At 48.0% G+C, this 20,730-nt stretch overlaps 1 protein-coding gene across 1 annotated transcript in view; it reads right to left on the bottom strand.

The window, feature by feature from the left end:
* Positions 1-20,730, bottom strand: part of slc22a23 (solute carrier family 22 member 23) — a 28,885-nt gene that overhangs the window by 6,678 nt on the left and 1,477 nt on the right. The window contains exons 2-3 of the mRNA XM_080771356.1: positions 18,924-19,027; positions 17,114-17,268 (exon numbers count right to left, since the gene is read on the bottom strand). Of these exons, the coding sequence (XP_080627482.1) occupies positions 17,114-17,268; positions 18,924-19,027 (259 nt within the window). The remainder of the gene's footprint in view (positions 1-17,113; positions 17,269-18,923; positions 19,028-20,730) is intronic.

Below are 20,730 nucleotides of genomic sequence, written 5' to 3'. Positions count from 1 at the left end.
CTGTCTCTGTCTCCAATGTCTTCATGCTTGGGGGTGTGTGTGTGTGTGTGTGTGTGTGTGTGTGTGTGTGTGTGTGTGTGTGTGTGTGTGTGTGTGTGTGTGTGTGTGCTCCCAAGTCTCCAGTCGACATGACGGTTCAGACAGATCCCAGAGGAAGACCCTGGCAGAATTAACCACATGAATCCTAGCATCCCAATTCTGATTCGGCAGATCTACAGATCTCAGATAAACAGAGCGAGTATTCAGTGAAAATAGCAGATCTCTGTCTATCTTGTAGATTGGCTTTTTCTGCAAAGAGATTTTGTGTAGAGGGAATAGTTGGAAGTATGGACTTCTGGTGGATCCCGATCAACAAAGTATATGGGTTTAAGTGGTTAAACACCGTATTCCACGGAATTGGTGAGGATTCATAGTGCTTTCTCTCATCTTGTACTGTTAGATGTTCTAGATACAAATATCTGCTAAATGCCTAAATTGTAAATTGATTTTTGTGCAGTACTTTATGTATGATACAGCATTAACCAGCTTGATATGAAACTGCCCCACCCTCCTTGACAAAGAAAGTAATAATACACAACCGTGGCAGTGGCAAGAAATCCCTGGAAAAATCTAAACCCCACGCCAACCCTTTAGGGAGGTGTCTACTGGGACACACACATCCTCTCCTAGACTCTAGAGTACACACACAGATAGATACAGACAAGCATACTCAGAGGAGACACACACACACACGGGGGGGGGGGGGGCTTTTGTTGCAGCTGAGTGGGAGAGATTGGCTCCTCTCTTGTGTTGATTATCTCACTGCCCCCCCTTCACCTCCACCAACTCCTCTGCCCTCCCTGTACTGACCACCCCCCTCTCTCCTCTCCCATCCAGTCTCCTTGCTGCATCTGCGTTCCCCCGCTGAAGTGGCTCTCAGTCAGTACCCTCTCTCTCTCTCTCTCTCTCTCTCTCCCATAAGCCACCATCCCCATCCCCCCAAAGCCAACGTGCCCACAACACATCTCTCCCCTCCTACTCCTCCCTTCTCCCTCTCTCTTGTTCTTTGCTGTCAAGAGGAACCTTCTCTGCCGTCTTGTTATAGCTGCAAGTGAACAGTTGTGGGTGACAGGAAAGATGGGGGGGGGGGGGGGGGGGGGGGAGACTTGACACTGGGAGGAATATATCCATTTTGGCCAACTCAATCTGTCATAACAAAGGGCTAACACCACACACACACGGTTAAGTAAAAGGCCTGTATTAAAAAATGTCCTTGAATAAAAGTACGAATGTGAGCTTGTAGATCAAGAAGTACAAAACAGTGCTTGTTTTGTTCATATTGTGTGTTCATGTTGAAATTTATATTTGACATCTGCAGTACAATATTGTCCTCTGAGATGTAGCGGAGTAGAAGTCCAAAGTATTGAAAAATAGACACGCTCAAGTAAAGTAAAGGTACCTCAGCATTGTACTTAAGTACAGTACTTGAGTAAGCGTAAGTTAGTTACTTTACAGTTTACACCACTGCGACCATCTCAGCGTGTGCTAATGCTCTCTGGGTAACCTTGCCTGGGGCTTAAGAGTGGGAGCACGTGCACGTTGCATACAGTATGCGTGCGTGCGTGTGTGTGTGTGTGTGTGTGTGTTTTCTGAGGAGACAAGGAGGAGCTGGTGTGATAACAGCTGCCGTCGGGGATGGTATACACTATACACTGTACTCCTCCTCTGGGTTTGAAGAAAGAGCTGCGGGGGGAGGACGTGGGATGATAGTTCTGTTTCCCAGCTGAGTCAGCATGAGCCAACCCGCCCCCCCTCCCCCACACACACGCTGCATGTCTGTGCGATTACCTAATAATCTCTGAGGAGAATAGGAAACAGGAGACATGACCCCTGCATCGCTGCTTGAGAGCCCGCAGAGAGAAGAGATCAATCCCCGTTGGGGCCTCGCCACTAAACCCTGCGACCCACAGTCAGGTTTTACCTGCACCATGCACCGTTCTGCACCCAAACTGAAGCTCACACACAAACGATAAATAACAAAAGATCGGTTCAGAATTATGGTTTTCAGCGTGGATAGTGTTCTGATCCGGGGACCCCCAGGGGAAAACATTTTAAAATGTATTTAAAAATCTTGTATGGGGATCGCTGGCACAAAATATTTTATGATGGGGTCCACGGCCAAATATATACATTAATTTGGGGGTCCTTGGCATAACATAGTTTGGGAACCACTGCAGTGGTTCTCAACCTTTCCAGGCTGCGACCTCCAAAAAGAATCATATTTGAACTGGGGACCCTCCACTCCACCCTGACAAGCACTTGGAATTGTATGAGTTGAGGCACTGCATTTAGTTTGACTCTGTTCCACAGATGCATGTTGTGGAAATAGCAGATCTAACGCCTCGCAACATAGGTCAGCTATATTCAAAATGTTTGCCTCTTTCTTATATTATTTGACAATTTGGCAAATGTTTGACCAGTTTCAATACTAGTACAGTTTGTTGATTACTTTTGACTGCATGGTCTTTATTTCATTTCATGTTTATGTATTAAAAAGGTCTTAAAAGTCCTTAAATTGTTACTTTACTTCTGGGGACCCCCACCACAAAAACACCACTGCACTATCCAAGCTGAGACGTATGAGAACAATACACGGACAGAATGGCAATAGGCTTAAGCCCATCACACACTGTCTGCGAACACCGTGCGTCAAAACAGCCGCCTCCGCGACGCGGCAACGCCTGTGCCGCGTCTCTGCGCACCCGGTGTGCTTTACATTGCATGCTGGATCAATGTATTGGATGCTCCCTGTGAGAAAAGTAATACAGAACGTCACCAGGCTTTCCACCCTGGAGGAAAGTCTGGTCTGTGTTACTAAATTGCCGTGTGATCCGGTCAGGAGCGAATGATATTGTTACATAATGTTGTAGTCATTGTTCTGTAGTCATCAGGCCGGAACCCTCAAACCAGAACTTCCTTACCCTCAAACCGTAATAATGCCTCCCCAATAAAAGCCTTGATGCGGCGTAGTTTCACTGATTTCTCAAAATATGAATGCGAGTGTACTACAGTCAGACTCAGAGACTATTTAACGTCTGTATACCTTTGTTATCCCACAGGGAATTTCTAGAGAGCGAGTCACGCTTTTATTGGGAAGGTATTATTCTTCCAATTTGAAGGAAAGGAAGTTCTGGTTTGAGGTTTCTGGTCTACTCTGATGACTACAAAACAATGACTACAACATGACGTAATGATATCATCCGCTCCCGACCGGATCATAAACCTGAAAAGGAATGCTGCCCAGGTTAGAAATATCCTATCTCTTTGTTAATTTCGCCATTCTTCATCTGTGGTAAATTCTGCAACTAACAGACTTGAATGCTTCCAAGGTACACCAGAACATGCATGTGTCCATGAATGATCATGTGATATGCACAACACGTGTGTGCCATTTGTATGTGAATGTTTTAATGATATGCCAAGCATGCGCATCCCAGTGTACCTGAATGATTGATCGTGTCATATGCGTGTTCTGCCTTGCCTTGTAGTATGGACAGATATTATTCCAGAAAAGGTGCTAAAACACTTGTGCAGACAGAGATGATGGTTTTCAATTTAAAATGCCATTTTACATGGAATCATAAGTGGCTTCTGGATTAAGTAAGTATGTTCGCACAACAGAGAAATATACACAAACATCCACAGATGAATAAACAGCATCTCATTTAGAATGACAAACAAGCGCTGGTCATCTCCTGTGGAGTTAAATTATTTGCCGCACTGTGTGCAGCAGTGAGATAACAGAACAGAACAATGTCGATGAGAGATTTTATATAGTCTCGGAATAATGAGCAAGAGAGGGCATGAGTGCATGTGGAAATACAAGCAGAAATGGAGAGGGATGGATGAGAGAGAAGAAGGGAAGGACGTAAGAGTAGGGGAAGAGAAGACCTGAGAGAAGGACGAGTGAATAGCTAAAGTGGTCAGAGAGTGGTTCAAATAGAGGACTTATGCGAGCTGAGAGTGTAGCCTAATTTATCCTACAGATGCCCGACTCCCTGAAAATAACACATTTTCTAGTCGTTAGGCACCATTGTCATCAGTGGTGGATTATGGTGGTCATGGTCCCCTAGGTCCCCTACTCAACATGCCTAGCTTTCATAATCATGTAGATTTGGGACTTCATGTGTCATCAAATCAGTCATCTATGACGTCAGTCGGCTGTGGAGTATTTAGTATAACATATGACTCCAAATGTGGGTTGTCTAAAGTGCCTCTCTCGAAGAGAGTCATATGGGTCCGAGACACTTGGTGGCGCTGGAGCACAGAACAAAACATAAACTCACGAGCTAATTTATTGGTTCGTGGAGCTGTCACTCAAGGCGGCGCCTCCGGTCCTGACCCGCAGGTATAAAACCGGTGGGCGTACACGGCGAGTCATTCCTACATTTTTCTGCGCTTGGATGCACACAGCACAACGTACCAAAGATTCACACCGGCTGTTGAAATTGTATTTTCCCGAAAGACGGACGCGTCTAAAACCGACCTGTACCGCGGGGATTCGCAGCCAAGAAGGTGTTTCTACGAGCTACTGCAGATAAGTAAAATAAGACTAAATAACACAAGTGAGCCTGCCCGGCGGCTTGTTGTTTCTGTCTTCCCTCGCTACCCTCTAGCTAGCGTCGTTAGCTGTTAGCTAGCTCCGTCAGCCTGTCTTGGTTAGCTTCAGCATTTCTGCCGCTCTTTTCTACCTTCGCTAGCCTCTCGTTAGCCGCTGGCTAGCCTCCTCCTAGCCGTAGTAGCCCGCAGCCGTCTACAACACTCGGTGACGACACCGACATCACAATCTACCGCAGGCGAGACGAGCCGCGGTCTCAACCCTTCCCCGCTCTCTCTCTCAACCCTTCCCCGCATTGGGAACAAGAAGCAGGCTTCTCTGGCTCCACATTACACGGTAAGCCAGCAATAACACGTGCGTTAGCTCTCAGCCGTTGACTGAAAGCTGACCACCGTGTGCGTGCCGCTTCACGTCACCTTCCTTAGTAGGGGAGTTAAGTCAAAAAAATATTTTTATTTAGTGAAGAGCTAAATAATAATAACAATAATTTTTATATATTAAAATACTAAAATATATATAAAATAAAGGGTTTTTGAGAATAAGCCATCTCACCATGGCTGCTAGAGATGACCACGAGGATGGACCCAGTCCAAGACTCTGCTTTAACAGGGTCTGCAACAATCTTTTGATCCCAGATGATCGCCACTCCATGTGCATGTACTGCCTAGGGTTAACACATGCCAGGAACGCCTTTGAGGTCGTGGGCCTCTGCCCGTGCTGCCTTGAGCTTACAGACAGAGAGAAGGGGCGCAGGCTGTCCAGGGTCAGGGCCCGCCTGGAGGGGGTCTCTGCAACCTCACGGGCCCTCCCCCCCCCCGCCCAGTCTGGAAGACAGCTCCCTGGTCCCTCCGATGCATCTACAGGCGCCAGGCCTCGTGCATCAACAGCTACACAGCGGCACGTAGACGGTCCCGGATACCCATCCCCTGTCAGAAAGGCCCCCAGGACCAACGCAAGCTACACCTCCTACGAGGCAGCAGCACTAGACGGCCCACGCCGCCAACCTGCTGCTTCTTTCTCTTTCTCTTCCTTCAGGACAGAGCGTAGCTTCGGCCTTCACTCAAGTGACGACCTGGATCGATGCCGTGACGACTACTGTGACGACACTCAAACCTACGGTCTCCCCAGGCCAGACTACGAACCCCTCCCTCACCCTTACCAGCTGCCAGCTGGTGACAGGTGGGGAGACTTCATGGATCGGCAGTGTCCCATGGACGAACCGTACTCCGCCCAGGAACCTCCTGGAGAGTACAGGGTCCTAGACCAGGTGGGCTATGAGGACGACAGAGACCTGGATGCCGACGCACCAGCTCTCGATGATGACGAGGACGATGACGACAACTCATCTCACCGTGGCCATGTCCTGGAAGAGGAGGCTCCTCCCCAGGACAATGGACCCCCTGAGGCCCCCGATGGGGCCTCGGCGGCTCCGCGCCCACCCGTCGAAGAATGGGACCTCACCGAGCTCCTATGCCAGGCCGCCATCAGATGTGACCGTGCTTGGCCGGAGGTGGCACCTCCCCCAAACCCAGAGGACCACTGGCCTGGAACGGAGAACAAGGCCCCCGCGCGGAGGACTATCCTCCCGCTGGCCCAAGGTTTCCACTCCACCTTCACGTCCAATTGGAAGGAACCCAGCCAGACCCCCCCCACTCTTCGCCATACCAAGGTGCCATTGGACACCATTGATATGCCGTCGGTAGGTCTTGGGGCGATGCCAACCGTCGGCTCGACAGTAGGAGCCTACCTACTGGATCCCACCGCCCCAAGCATCAGACCTTTGGCCAAGGAACCCACCCTGCCCACCAAGAGGGACAAGGACGCCAGCAGTGCTAGCAGTAAGCTCTTTTCCCTCATCGCCGCATCCGGCAAGCACCACAATACCATTGCGCTGCTGCAGGGCTCCCTCTCGGTCATACTCAACGGTATGGGTGAGATCCCCACCCCCGACGAGCTTGCCGAGATCAAGAGACTCCATCAGGAGACGATAAAGTTTGTCTGCAGCTCCACAGCACTGGTCGGCAGGATGGGAACTGCAGTTATCATGTCTGAACGGACCAGATGGCTCGACGTCAGCCCCAAGCTCGACGCCACGGCCAGGAAGGAGCTACTGGAGGGCCCCATCGAACCGGGTGGCCTCTTCAAGGGTGCCCTAGAAAGAATGGCGCTTGCAGTAGAGCAACAGAGGCCTGGCTGCGAGGCACTCGCTGCTCTCGCTCCTCGCCCAGTCCTCCTGCAACAGCGTGGGCAGCCCCCACGCACGGACCAGCGCCAACGACAGTGGTCCCAGCGACGACCAGACTATCGCGATGCGGGCCGCCAAGCCCCACAGCGCTCTCGCCAACCCAGGGCAGACCCGCCGGCGCTTCCACCGGGCGACCAGCCAACTGAAGGTAGGGGCAGACGACAGCAGGCCAACCGTGACCAACGCCGCCGACCCCCCTCCGCCACGACCAGGCCCAAGAGAGGAGTCCCCAAGGCCGGCGGATCCCAGCAGCGGAAGTGACCCTCCGACCCCGTCTCCAAGGGAAGCGAGCTTGGACGCCTCCCAACCCCCCCACAGCCTTGGGCCTCGGCCTGAGTGTAGCAGCCCCGGGCTGCACACCGGGACCGCCCCCAAAAAGGCTGAAGCTCGTGGCACAGATCCCCACCACGGGTGGGTCTGTCGCCGAGCCGCACAATGTTTGCACGAATGCACAGTGTCATGTTTTTTCTGTATTAAAGGCTTTGCCCAAAACAACAAAAAAACAACAAAAAGCACATTGTCGGGGGACCATGAACCCTCTGTTAGGGACAGCCGAAGCGCTGCCCCAAGCAGAGTGGTGGCATATGAGGCCTGTGGCGGGCTTAAACGCCACCAGGGAGACGGGTCATGGCGAAATTTTCTCTGGTCATCCGGTGGACACCACCTCCAGACGGGGTCTGGAGGGGATAAGTCCCTTGACCAAGCACGTAGCCCAATGGGAACGCTTCAATGCGTCCCCCTGGGTCCTACGCACATTAGCAAAGGGCTACAGGCTCCAATTTGCAATGAGACCCCCCGCGTTCAGTGGAATTCTCTTCACCGACTCGCGGGGCCAAGCGGGTCAAGTTCTCCAACAGGAGATAGCTTCTCTGCTGGAGAAAGGAGCCGTCAGAGAGGTGCCCCAGAGCCAATGTCACAGCGGGTTCTACTCCCGCTACTTCTTGGTCAAGAAAAAGGGGGGGGGGCTACGCCCCATTCTGGACCTACGGGCACTCAACGGTCACCTCAAGAAGTTTGCGTTCAAAATGCTGACGGCCAAGTCTCTAGTACGTACCATACGCCCAGGCGACTGGTTCACGTCCATAGACTTAAAAGATGCATACTTCCACATCCCCATCTACCCACCTCACAGGAAGTTCCTGCGGTTCGGGTTCCAGGGGAAAGTGTACGAGTACACGGTCCTCCCCTTCGGGATGTCCCTAAGCCCCAGGGTGTTTGTGCGCTGCACAGAAACCGCCCTCGCTCCCCTGCGTCAACAGGGCATTCGAGTGGCGAGCTATATCGACGACTGGCTCCTGATGGCCAGATCGAGGGATGAGGTAACGAGGGCCACAACCAGAGTGTTGACCCACGTGGCCTCCCTAGGGTTCATTGTGAACTACACCAAGAGCATGCTGGTGCCTACGCAGTCGACAGACTTCATAGGCATCAAACTGGATTCAGTTGCGTATACGGCGAGGCTGTCGGCAGACAGACTCAACGACCTACTGAAGTGTGTGTCACTGTTCACACCGGGACGCACCCTCCAGTTACGCACATGCCTACGCATGGCAGGCATCATGGCGTCGGCCATTTCATTGGTACGACTGGGGAGACTGCACATGAGGCCCTTCCAACGATGGCTCGGGTCCCTGCACATTCCCACCAGGTGTGTGAACCGCCGTGTGACAGTATCTCCAGCCTGCACACTGGCGCTGAGGTGGTGGTCAGACAGACACAGACTGATGGAAGGGGTGCCCTTGGGCCTTCCCCTATCCAGGAAGATCGTCACCACGGACGCCAGCCTCTCGGGATGGGGTGCCACACACGAGGGCAGGTCAACCAGGGGTCTGTGGGACGCATACCTGTGAAGGACCGCCCACATCAATTACTTGGAATTGATGGCGGTCTTCCTCGCTCTGAGGGAGTTCGAACCATTTCTTCAGGGACACCACGTCCTGGTCCGAACGGACAACACGACGACGATGTCCTACATCAACAGACAGGGAGGTCTCACCTCCAGACGTCTGTGCACACTGGCACACAGGCTGCTGGTGTGGTGCGACAGTCGTCTCCTCTCCCTCACAGCATGTCACGTGCCGGGCCTGCTGAACTCAGCGGCGGACCTCCTCTCGAGGGGCCCCCTCCGCTACGGCAACTGGTCTCTCCACCCTCAGGTGGCGGACCAGATATGGCACAACTTCGGTTTTCCGGAGGCGGATCTGTTCGCCACAAGAGAAAACGCGAAACGTCCTCTCTTCTTCTCGCTGAGGGGCGAACCACCGCTGGGCCTGGACGCACTGGCGCACCAGTGGCCACAGGGTCTGCTCTATGCGTTCCCGCCACTGGAACTAATTCCGCATGTGCTGGCCAGAGTGAGATTGGAGGATGTCCAACTACTGCTGGTGGCTCCGGCATGGGGATCATGGAGGCAGGACGTTGTCCCCCTCCTTTACCGCGAACCGTGGCAACTTCCCCTGAGGCGGGACTTGCTCACGCAGGCCGGCGGAGAGATATTCCACCCACGCCCCCAGGACCTGGACCTATGGGTCTGGCCCATGAAGGGGCCGCTCTCGGAATAACCGGTTTGCCACAGAATGTCATCGAGACCATTCTGAGCGCTAGGGCCGCGTCTACCAGACGGCGTTACAACACAGCGTGGCAGCTGTTTGTGCGCTGGTGTTCGGAAAGGCCAGTAAGGATCCCCCCGTTCCAAGCCCCGGTGGCTCTCATTTTGTCCTATCTACAGGAATTCCTGGACAGAGGTCTAGGTTTGTCCTCGGTGAAGGTCAACCTGGCGGCTATTTCCGCCTACCACTTGGGCATAAACAACGGCCAGGTGAGCGAGCTCCCGCTGGTCCGACAGTTCATGAAGGGTGTCATGCATCTCAGGCCAGTTACTAGATCCCTGGTTCCAGCTTGGGATCTGACGGTTGTGCTGGATGCGCTCACAAGGGAGCCCTTTGAGCCGTTGGACGCGGTGGACCTGAAGTTCCTCTCTCTAAAGACCGTTTTGCTGGTCGCGTTGACGACAGCTAAGAGGTCGAGTGACATTCACGCGCTCTCAGTTAACGTGAGCTGCATGAGATTCAGTGGCGATGACACTAGAGTTACGGTCAGGCCGAACCTGTCGTTCCTGCCGAAGAATTTTCCCTCTGGCTGTGGGCCAGTGGAGTTGGTGGCTTTCCACCCACCGCCCTTTGCCTCGGAGGAGGATGGGCGGTTACATCGCCTGTGTCCAGTCAGGGCACTGAAACTGTACAAGGCCAGGACGGCCCCCTTCAGGAAGGGGGATCAGCTGTTCGTTGCGTGGGCCCCTCAAGCACAGCGGAAGGGGAAACCCGTCACGAAAGTACGGCTCTCACAGTGGATTGTGGAGGCCATACAACTAGCGTACGCTACCAGTGGAGTGGATCTCCCCGAGGGGCTACGTGCTCACTCCACAAGGGGAATGTCAGCATCCTGGGCCTTAGCGAAGGGCGTTCCTATACAGGATGTGTGTGCGGCGGCGAGTTGGTCGACTCCGTCGACTTTCGCCACATATTACAATCTCGACGTGGCTCCCGTGAACCTGGCCCATGCAGTTCTGGGAGCTGCCGCACGTTAGTCTGGTAAGACATGAGCCCTGCAGACTGCTGGGAGCACATAAGGCAGCATGGCTGTCGGCTCCTCTTGGGGGTCCCTTGACCGCCAGGCAGAGCCTGGTGGGGGTTCCTGGGATCCCGCCCTCTTAAAGGGGTTGCGTCTGTGGGCTGGGGAAACTTCCTGGGTAGCAGGGGACAGGTTTACTGTTGGCTTCCCAGGGTGTTTTCCCTCACCTCTCTATCAGTATTTTTAGAATTTTTACCTGTTAGAGGGACTCTGGGCCGCCGGGTGTTGGCCCGACGGCCGAGAAGAGGCCTTCTTTTGGTTAGCCAGGTCTGTGACCTGGCTAACCTTCTCAGTCTCCCTTGCGGGAGGGACGCACATTCACGTGATGGTGACGTCTCTCTGGAAAAGGGGGGACCGTGGAGCGGTCCTGTCAGCCGGGGTGATCATACGGGAGTTTTATGATGACCCATATGACTCTCTTCGAGAGAGGCACTTTAGACAACTTCGGGTTACTTCAGTAACCTCAGTTGTATAAGTGACTCGAAGAAGAGAGTCATTGTACTGCCCGTCTGCTTTGGCAAGCGGCAGAAAAATGGTTGATAGGAATGACTCGGCGTGTACGCCCACCGGTTTTATACCTGCGGGTCAGGACCGGAGGCGCCGCCTTGAGTGACAGCTCCACGAACCAATAAATTAGCTCGTGAGTTTATGTTTTGTTCTGTGCTCCAGCGCCACCAAGTGTCTCGGACCCATATGACTCTCTTCTTCGAGTCACTTATACAACTGAGGTTACTGAAGTAACCCGAAGTTTCATCCTAATCAAAGCCCCTTTGGCATCCATTATAAAATGTAATGTAATATTTCAAGTATAAAACATATGTGAACAATATTTATGGAGGTTTTTTTGTGGTCTACTGGCAGTGCATACAAATTCTGATACCGACAGCGATCAGTCCAGCGATTTGCAAGATTAGGTTGTGACCAGGCTTTTCTCTTTGCAGATCAGTAAGGCTGAGACCGAGGCTACCCTTACAGAGATATAAAACAAACTGCTGTGCAAAGACAACCCCATAGAAATACAATAAACAGCGGAGCAGCATATAACAGCAATAATTCAACAGAAGCCCAATTATACACAGGCCTATTGTACTTCCTTGTTTTTCTGACAGATGTCCTTAATGAGGCTGGAACATCTAATTTGCACAGAAAATTACTTTCAATGGACATAATAGACAGGTGATTCAGTCTGTTTTGCATAATTGTGGATCTCAGTCTATTTTTAACTACCGTAGTTCCATTTTGTGTGTGTGTGTGTGTGTGTGTGTGTGTGTGTGTGTGTGTGTGTGTGTGTGTGTGTGTGTGTGTGTCTGCTGACATTGTGAGTGTCTAACTGAGTGTGTGTGCAGTACTTGACAAAAGGCATGCTTGCGATTTAGGAATTTTCTTTAATAGTTCTTGGTCGCTGCTTCTTTCAGCATATTGTACTTTTTTTGTTTTTGTGGTCAGCCATCATATTGTCTTTCTGGCTGTCATAGTTATTTGAACACGATATATATTGCCCGCCAGTCCACCTATCCAATCAACAGCTTAATTTTGTAAAAGTAAATTTAAATAGTCTAATCTGGGGCCTTCCGTACAAGCAGTATCAACCTGCTTGTCGAGTACTCTCTCTCACTCACACACACACACACACACACACACACACACACACACACACGTCGCACGCACACACGCACGCACACATGCTGAGATTGACAGACAGAGTACACAAGAAAACAGACAGTTCAAGGAAACATTACTTGATATGCAAAGTAGGTATCCGTTCAGAATGGGCAGGGTTAAATAAAACTCGCCCCATCATTGCTCGTTTTGAACACTTCAAATAGAAGGAACTTGTGAAATCCCGATGGAAGTTTCTCAAAGGTACTAACTTCTGGATGAACGATCAATTCCCGACTGAGACCAATGACAGGAGACGGAAGCTAACTCCCATCCTCAAAGAATATAGAGCCAAAGATCACAAAGCTGTCATAGCGCTGGACAGGCTAGACATTGATGGCCAGCTGTTTAGGGATTCAGAGATCACTCCATGGCTGTTCTAATCTATCCTGTTGTGTATGATGAAACAAGTAACAAATGGAGGATTACAGAAGAGATCTGGGCATTGTTCCATGGGATCTTGTGTATCTTGAGAATGACTTAGATGATGCTGTCGACTGTTTTAATAAGCTGCTAACTGAGGTTGTTGACCACCATGCCCCTATAAGGAAAAGTACAATCAAAGCTAAACCATCCCCCTGGATTGATCAACAATTAAGAGAAGCAATGTCTCAGAGGGATGAGGCCAAAGCTACTGCATCCAGGTCATGTCTGGTTTCTGACCTTATGCTATACAGGAAATGCAGAAACTTTGTTGTAAAATTAAATCACTTTATTATAAAGCAGCATTTGAGAATTGTAAAAACGACCAAAAACAGGTCCAATATGCATGTAAATGCCTCAAACGAAGAACTGGTGGGACATATAGATGCACAGATTATGCAGGGGAAAGAATGCAGTTTTGTTTTACCACCAGACATATATTTTGATGAAATTGAGAAAATGTTGTTGTTGCTCCCTGAAAACAAATCTCCAGGGCATGACCTCATTGACAATAAATTACTAAAATATGCTGCCCCATTTATCGCTATACTTATTTGATATTTCTCTGCAACAAGGCAAGTTTCTGACAATATGGAAGCATGCAAAAACAATTGCCCTATTCCTAAGGATAGTAAATCAGCTTTTACTGCCCCAAATAGCCGACCAATCAGCCTACTTTCCTCCTCAAGTAAAATCTTGGAGAAAGTAGTTTAGTTTAGTTTAGTGACTATATATGGAAATACATGGAAACAAATAACCTATTAACTCATGCCCAACATGCATACCGTAAAAATCATTCCACTGAAACAGCTCTCATTGACATGACGGATACCCTATCTGTATGGCAGAAAGCAGTCTGTATATGTCAACGGCTCATTTTCCTCACCTCGTTCTACCTCCTGCGGAATCCCACAGGGGAGTTGTCTTGGTCCTCTATTATATATCATATACACAAATGATCTTCCATTATTACTAACCAACTCAAATGCACACATGTTTGCTGAAGACACAACCATCACTGCAGTAGCTGAATCACAAACTCAGTTGCACGAATACCTGGTGAATGATTTTAAACGCGTTGTTAAATGGGTAGAGAATAACAAATTAGTACTGAATACTGATAAAAATAAGAATATGGTCATATGCACCAACAGAAAAAGGAATAGGTTAGGGCCATGGAACTTATCTTATGGAGGGGTACAGATAAATGAGGTCACAGAAGTCATACTACTAGGAATTAAAATACAAAACAATTTATCATGGACAGCTCATACCACAGATATCTCTAAAAAGGTAATGCAAATGGCAGGAATGGTTGGGCGAATTGCAGGGCTTCTAAATAAAGAGACGTTGAGGCTAATATCCCGTAGTCTGATTTATAGTCACCTAAACTATTACTGTGCAGTATGGGGCAACGCAGCTCAGACCGATATGAGAAGACTGCAGATCACACTAAACAAGGCAGCTAGAATGGTCTTAAGTGGGTATGAAATAGGCACAGGTGAACTGCATAAGAGAATGGGATGGCCCACAGCACTTGACTGCATGAGAAAACAGTCTCTTGCATTGATTTCTAAAATAAAAATATCTAATAAACCAGTAAACATAAAGAATAAATTAACATTAGTTCGCGAGAAACATCAGGTCAACACAAGATCAAGACACAAAGATAAATGTTCTACCAAAAATAAATAGTATGGGAAGCCGATCTTTTATTTTTAGGGCAGTTAAATTATGGAACTCGTCATTATAGCTGGGATTGCTTTCATTGATTCATTACTATGTTGTGATTTTACTAGTTTAGCTTTGTTTTAGTTTCGGTGTTGGTATGCAGGCAGGTTTTCAGCTGGCTCAAGGAAGAGAACGACCCTGGCATGCATAGTCCACTATAGATAGGTGAATGTACTGTATCTGTCTGTGGGCAGGCATATGCTGTGCGTGAGACCGTGAGTGTGTGCGGTACTGCGGTTGTATGAGTAGAGGATTAGAGGTATAGGTACTTTTGTTATGCTGTAATACTTGTCTCACTGCTGTCTTTTAGCATCAGTGTAATTTGTAATGTATTTTTGAAATGCAATGTACTAGTTTGTAATGTAATATAATGTATTCTATAAGATTTTAATTTATTTCTGGACTCTTGGAAGATTAGCCGAAAGGCTAAAAGAGATCCAAATAAAAATCAAATCATGTGGACAGACACAAACATTAATCCAGTATGTGTGTGGGACTGTGGGGCGTTGGGATAGAGGTGGGGAAGAATTTCAACTGGTTCCCAACTGGTTCCCAGTTCCCACTACAGATCTTATTAGCACACAGCAGGCTGACCACAACCAGGCAGCATATCAATATGTGTCTTAATGAACACAACTCCTTTGGAATCTATATTGAACAGGGTCATGACCCCTAACCTGATGACCTGAGGACTGTACAGCAAGCTCTAGACTAGGATTCTGAACATTATTGCCACTTTGACCAGAACCCATTATCTCTAAACTGACACACACACACACACACACACACACACACACACACACACACACACACACGTTTTTGAGGGGCGCTAGCCCTTCCTATTCCCAGCTTTGTGTGTACCACATTTGTGATGATTTGATTGGCTGAGCATGGAATGTGATGATGTATGATAATAAGAGCGCCCCTCACTTCACACAGGTGTGATTATTTTATCCACTGTGTGACAGACAAACAATTATATTTCCCTGACCATTTACAATGTAATGCATCATGTCTTTCATCTGTGGACTGGAAGCTTTGAACATGTTCCCATTATAGGGTGTCTGGCTCAATACTTCCCATACTGTAAATAGGACAGCATTGGCTTTACTGTCTGTTGTTACCTGTCACAGTATGAGCTTCAAAGTGAGGTGAGCCGGCCATTCTACAAATCTACACACACTCCCTCCGCTCAGAGGAAAGCCATGCGATACAACATAATAACAAGCATAATACCGTCTACTGTGGTCTCTAACATACGGTACACACACATGACAGTATAAACATACAAATGTGTCTGTCTAAGAGTGACATAAACAATCAAAACTTCTCCCCATTTTTTCAAAACAGAATTTGCCAAGCGCCATTTCTGTGGGTGAGTACTATGAATGTGTGTGAGCCAACAAGAGGGAAAGAATAGATGAAAAGAAAGAAATGAGAGCAAGAAAGCTAGAAAGATAGAATGTGCAGGTGAGGGAGAGAAAGAGAGAGAAGCCAGGAGGAGAGAGAGCTTGTGTTAAAGCTGAGTGAAGCCTGTAAAATGCTGATGCAGTCTGAACGCAATCGAGCGAAAAAACGGCTAGCAAAACTATTTCCCCTCAAGTACCACCACTGGAAATGAAATGGAACGGCTTTGTCAGCTTCCCCTTGGAGGAAGGGAAGCAATGACCAAACATGCACACACACACACACACACACACACACACACACACACACACACACACACACACACACACACACACACACAAACACACATACCGGTACATACATTACAGCCAGCCAGCCAGCCAGCCAGGCAGACAGACAAAAACTTTTATGCACATAAACATGTGCAAAATATGACAGAAATGCTTGTTATGAAACAAATGTTTTCTGAACACATGATTGCATCATGGCTACCACCACTCACGCAGTCTCAGCTCATCAACATACCCACAGATGATATACAGAGACATGAGCCTGTACATTCCCAACATCTGACTGTCTTGCCATGAGTATTGTCTGCTTCTTAAGAACAGCGCCAAAGAAATAAATCCCCACTTTGAACCTCATAGTTGACACACTTACACGTTTATACTAACATTTGTACTTTCTCTTCCGCTGCCCTAGCCTGGGGATAGTTCAACTCTCTAATCTCTCGCCAGATAAGAGGCATTCATTTGGTTTAGTTTAGTTTTTTCTCTTCCCAGCAGAGATTTACTGTATCAGGAGACCCCCTGCTGGGAGGAACAAAAGAGCCCCCCTCCACCCAACCACAAATTCTGCCCCTGGACTTCACATAATGTATGACTAATCTCTACTAGGCATGGTGAAAGAGAGGGGTCCTAAAGAGGAGGCCAGCGGAGGAGGAGGGGACAGAGAGAGATCGGGATGCGGTACGACCTTCCAGGCAGGGCTTGTTGGAGTGTCACTGTCAACCCCCATGGCCTGGCCAAACCAAACTTTGCCCTGTCTCTTCCGGTCCTCGCTGATTAGATCGGTGACAACACAGTGCTAGTGTAGGCTGGGGGTGGGGTTTTGGGGGTTGCTGCCTGATGCTGTGACAACAAAAGGACAGGGCAGCGGGGACAATACTGTCACCACAGCACTAACAACACAGACACAGAGAGCAAGAGAGGGCTGCCTGGGGAAGAACCCACAGTGCAAAGAGTTGCAGGACAGGGAGAGAGAAAGCAGAGAGATTTACAGAGGAGAAAATGAAGTGATAAAATTTACAACAGGGAGCATAGGAAAAAACAGGCTACAGGGGAGAGCGTGTGCGACAGCTAAACAGGGATTTCAGCTGGGAGGAGAACAGCCATGTATACAAGGAGATATCTACTACTTACTGAGCACGTAGAGGGAGAGAGTGAGACCTGCGAGGCAGCAGCCCTCGAAGAAACGCAAGGTGCTGAACGTGGTGATGTTGTCGGAGAAGGCCACACTCAGACCAAACACCAGCACAAACAGCGCCGACAGAATCATCACTGGGTGCCGGCCAAACCTGAGCAGGGACAGAGAAATAGGTTGGGGTGGGTTGGTAAGGAGTCATACAACGGAAAATATATTGTCAAACAAAAGGAGATGGTGCCTTTGCTGTAGTGGAGAAGACACTGGTCATTTATTATCGTTTCCGTCCCATTCTTTGCACTTCCTGGTTTCAGGGGCAGTAGGTCACTGGGGTCACGTCACAGCTGTCGCCTCACTAGCCTGCACTTTTCTTCACATTGTTTCCATAGCTACCACATCAACATATCATGGTTCTTTCTCACTGGTCAGCAGCTCAATTATAAAAAGCAACATAGGCCCAGGAATGTATACTACTTTAATGTGTCTACATTTACATATTATAATAATTATTACCGTTGGGGTATTTTTGCGACTGTACATAGGTGAAATTTACCCTCTGCATTTGACCTATCCTAACTATTAGGAGCATTGAGCGCTGTTTGTCAATATACACATTTCCCTGGCCACATTAGCCAGCTGGGGGAACGTTTATAGCAAACACAATACCACTCATGCTGTTCCTATTATCCTGCTAATCTCCCCTCCATCCTCTTGTCACTCTTGAAAAAAGACACCTTGATACTCAAACTACTTCACTTTGGGGTAAGGAGTCATTTCCCTACCTGGAGTGGATAATCCACCGGTTTCCTGCTGAGAACCATTTAGAGATGCCAATCATCATCATAGCTACTTCACACCTTTGCCCCCACCCATTCTTTCAATGATTGAAGTAATTTGAATTATTATTACACCTGACCCGTGGATGGCTGGCCATGAATATCAGATTCATTATGGTAACGAGCCTGGATTCTTGCTGCACAATATGCAATCTGAAGTCCAATCAATAACAACCAATATGTTTATCAAATAGGCTGCACTCAACCATGTCTGGGTGAATTTACCAATGCAAGTTGTTTTTGTTCTGTAGTTGTAGTTCTAACTGATTTGATATCATGTAGGCTACAAGTAATAGAAGTACACACACACAGTCACACACACACACACACACACACACAGTCACACACACACACACACACACACACACACACACACACACGTACGTTGCTGACTGATGATGCCATCAGGGCTACATAAAAGCAGTGATGCAATCTCAGCTCACTGAACTGTAAACTCTCTCCTCCACAACTGTGCCTCGAGATCCTGGCCATGAATATCCCACACAGGACAGGTGACAAGGCGCAGCACTTGTGGAGGCGAACGCCCACCGAGAACGAGTCAGACTTACTGCCGAGGACACGGGCAACAGCTCTTTGGCCGTACAGAGATTGGATGGCCCTTATTAGAGCCTCATCACCTCCCACAGGGGCAGTACATTCAAAGTCATATTAATCTATGTATTCCATTAAAGTATTGATCATTGACTGTGTTAATAAATGAGGCGCCTATGGGTATGTGATAAATCCAAACAAGGATCAACTGATGCTGTCCTTGGTTGTGACAAAGCTTGTGGGAAAGATTGGGAATATACCGGTACAATTATAATATAAATACTACATAGAGTACAAGTACACTGTATCGGAGGAACTGCAATTTGAAGGTGACTTGAGTGTCTGCAATTTTAAGAGGACACTACTCGGGTACACAGTCACACATAGTCACACACACGATGAAAAGGGGGAAGTAGCATACCAGTCGGCCATGACACCCATCACTAGGTACCCAAAAATGGAGCCCACCAACAATGAGAACTTGGCGATGTGCACCTTCCAGGCAGAGTCACACACCAAATTCCACTGTAAGAGACAAAGACAGAGCAACAGACACACAGAGGAAAAGCAAAGATCAAAAATCACCATCAAGTAAGAGTTTCTTTTGTAGAAACAACTATGCACTAGTGCTGCCAACGAATATTCCATATTCGAATTCATATTCAAATGTAAAACAAAGTTAAAATAATAAAAATAAATAAAGAAATCTAATATTTTAAATTAAGATTTAAATAAATTAAATAAATGCTGTGTGAGTTCTGGCGAGACTCTGCCATGTAAACTAAAACATTATACAAAAATTAGGCTATTAAGATACTTATGAATCATTAATTTGATCTCGCAAGACTCAAGAGAGTGCATTTCTCAGCACCAACCGCGGACCATACAGGACCGAACTATATAGATAAAGAAAGAGAACGTTTTACAGCATATTATTCTGCAATATTAATTTTAAAATCATATACATTCGACATTCGAAATCATTAAAAAAAAAATGGAATGCATGTGGTGCTCCCACTAAGGAAAGTAGGCTTTCTAATGACACAACCTTTGTTTTGGTGAGTAGCAAAAACGTTCTTTTTATTTACGCTTAAGAGGAGAGGCTGGTCTGAGTTCCATGTGAGATTTAAAAGCGAAAGTAGCAGAGCCTTAATGCAGGGTAGAATCATAGAAGCAGTAAGGCTATGGACCAGAGCTATGCACAGACCAACTATGCATTGACCTAATTCCAGGTCAATATTACAGAAACACACACACAAACACACACACACAAGTCTACAAGAGAAAACAACTCCTGAAAGAAATCTTGCACGTGTGTGCTACTTTGATAATTCATGAAGGTTGAGTGTGCGAACATGCTTGACTCACTTGTGAAATATTCACAATGTACATGATGAGGGAAAGAAGGAGAGAATGAGAGCAAGCAGAATGTGTGTGTGTGTGTGTGTGTGTGGTTTTGAGTAATCATGCCTATGTCTGTCATGAAATCAATAGTTTGTCGCCCTTTCCTCACAGCCCCATGGGTCAGTGCACACTGCACAGAGTACCGCAGTTCTCCACAGCTCTCAATCAAGGACATGCGTGTATTGTATGTGTGTGCGCACGCTTGAATACTTGTGAGGGCCAAATGTCCCTGTGTGTGCTGTGCACTTGTATTACTACACTTGTGTGCACACAGAAAAGGATTCCAGATCCCTGATGCAGCTGTTGTGCGTGTGTGTGAAATAGTATCATTGTTCCACCATGAATTACAGTACACCCCACTGTGCATCCAACTGTGTACTAGAACATAGAGTGAGAGGAGAGTGAGGAGAGAGAGACAGACACAGAGAAAAGGGGAACATGCTTATTGGTTATGATTGATCTGTTTTAGTGGTGGAATGGCCTCTGGTAAAAATGTTTATCCATGGGCTGTGTAGACCGCAGCATTATCCTTTCTGACAAAAACAGATATACGTGGCACAGTACAGACAGACATCACTCTACTTGTCTACTGACTGAGTGTGCGTGCGACACACACACACACACACACACACACACACACACACACACACACACACACACACACACACACACACACACACACACACACACACACACACACACACACACACACACACACACACACACACACACAGTTAGTTAGTAGCTATAGTTAGTAATCTACTTCTTATAATGAATGAGGTCAGTGCTTTACTGCCACTGTGTTTTTGTCCAACTGTCTGACA

The sequence above is a fragment of the Protomyctophum bolini genome (assembly GCF_963924005.1).
Source record: "Protomyctophum bolini genome assembly, chromosome: 8".
Classification (NCBI taxonomy): domain Eukaryota; kingdom Metazoa; phylum Chordata; class Actinopteri; order Myctophiformes; family Myctophidae; genus Protomyctophum; species Protomyctophum bolini.
Note: the sequence above shows the minus strand (reverse complement) of the source record. Positions and strands in the feature narration are given on the sequence as shown.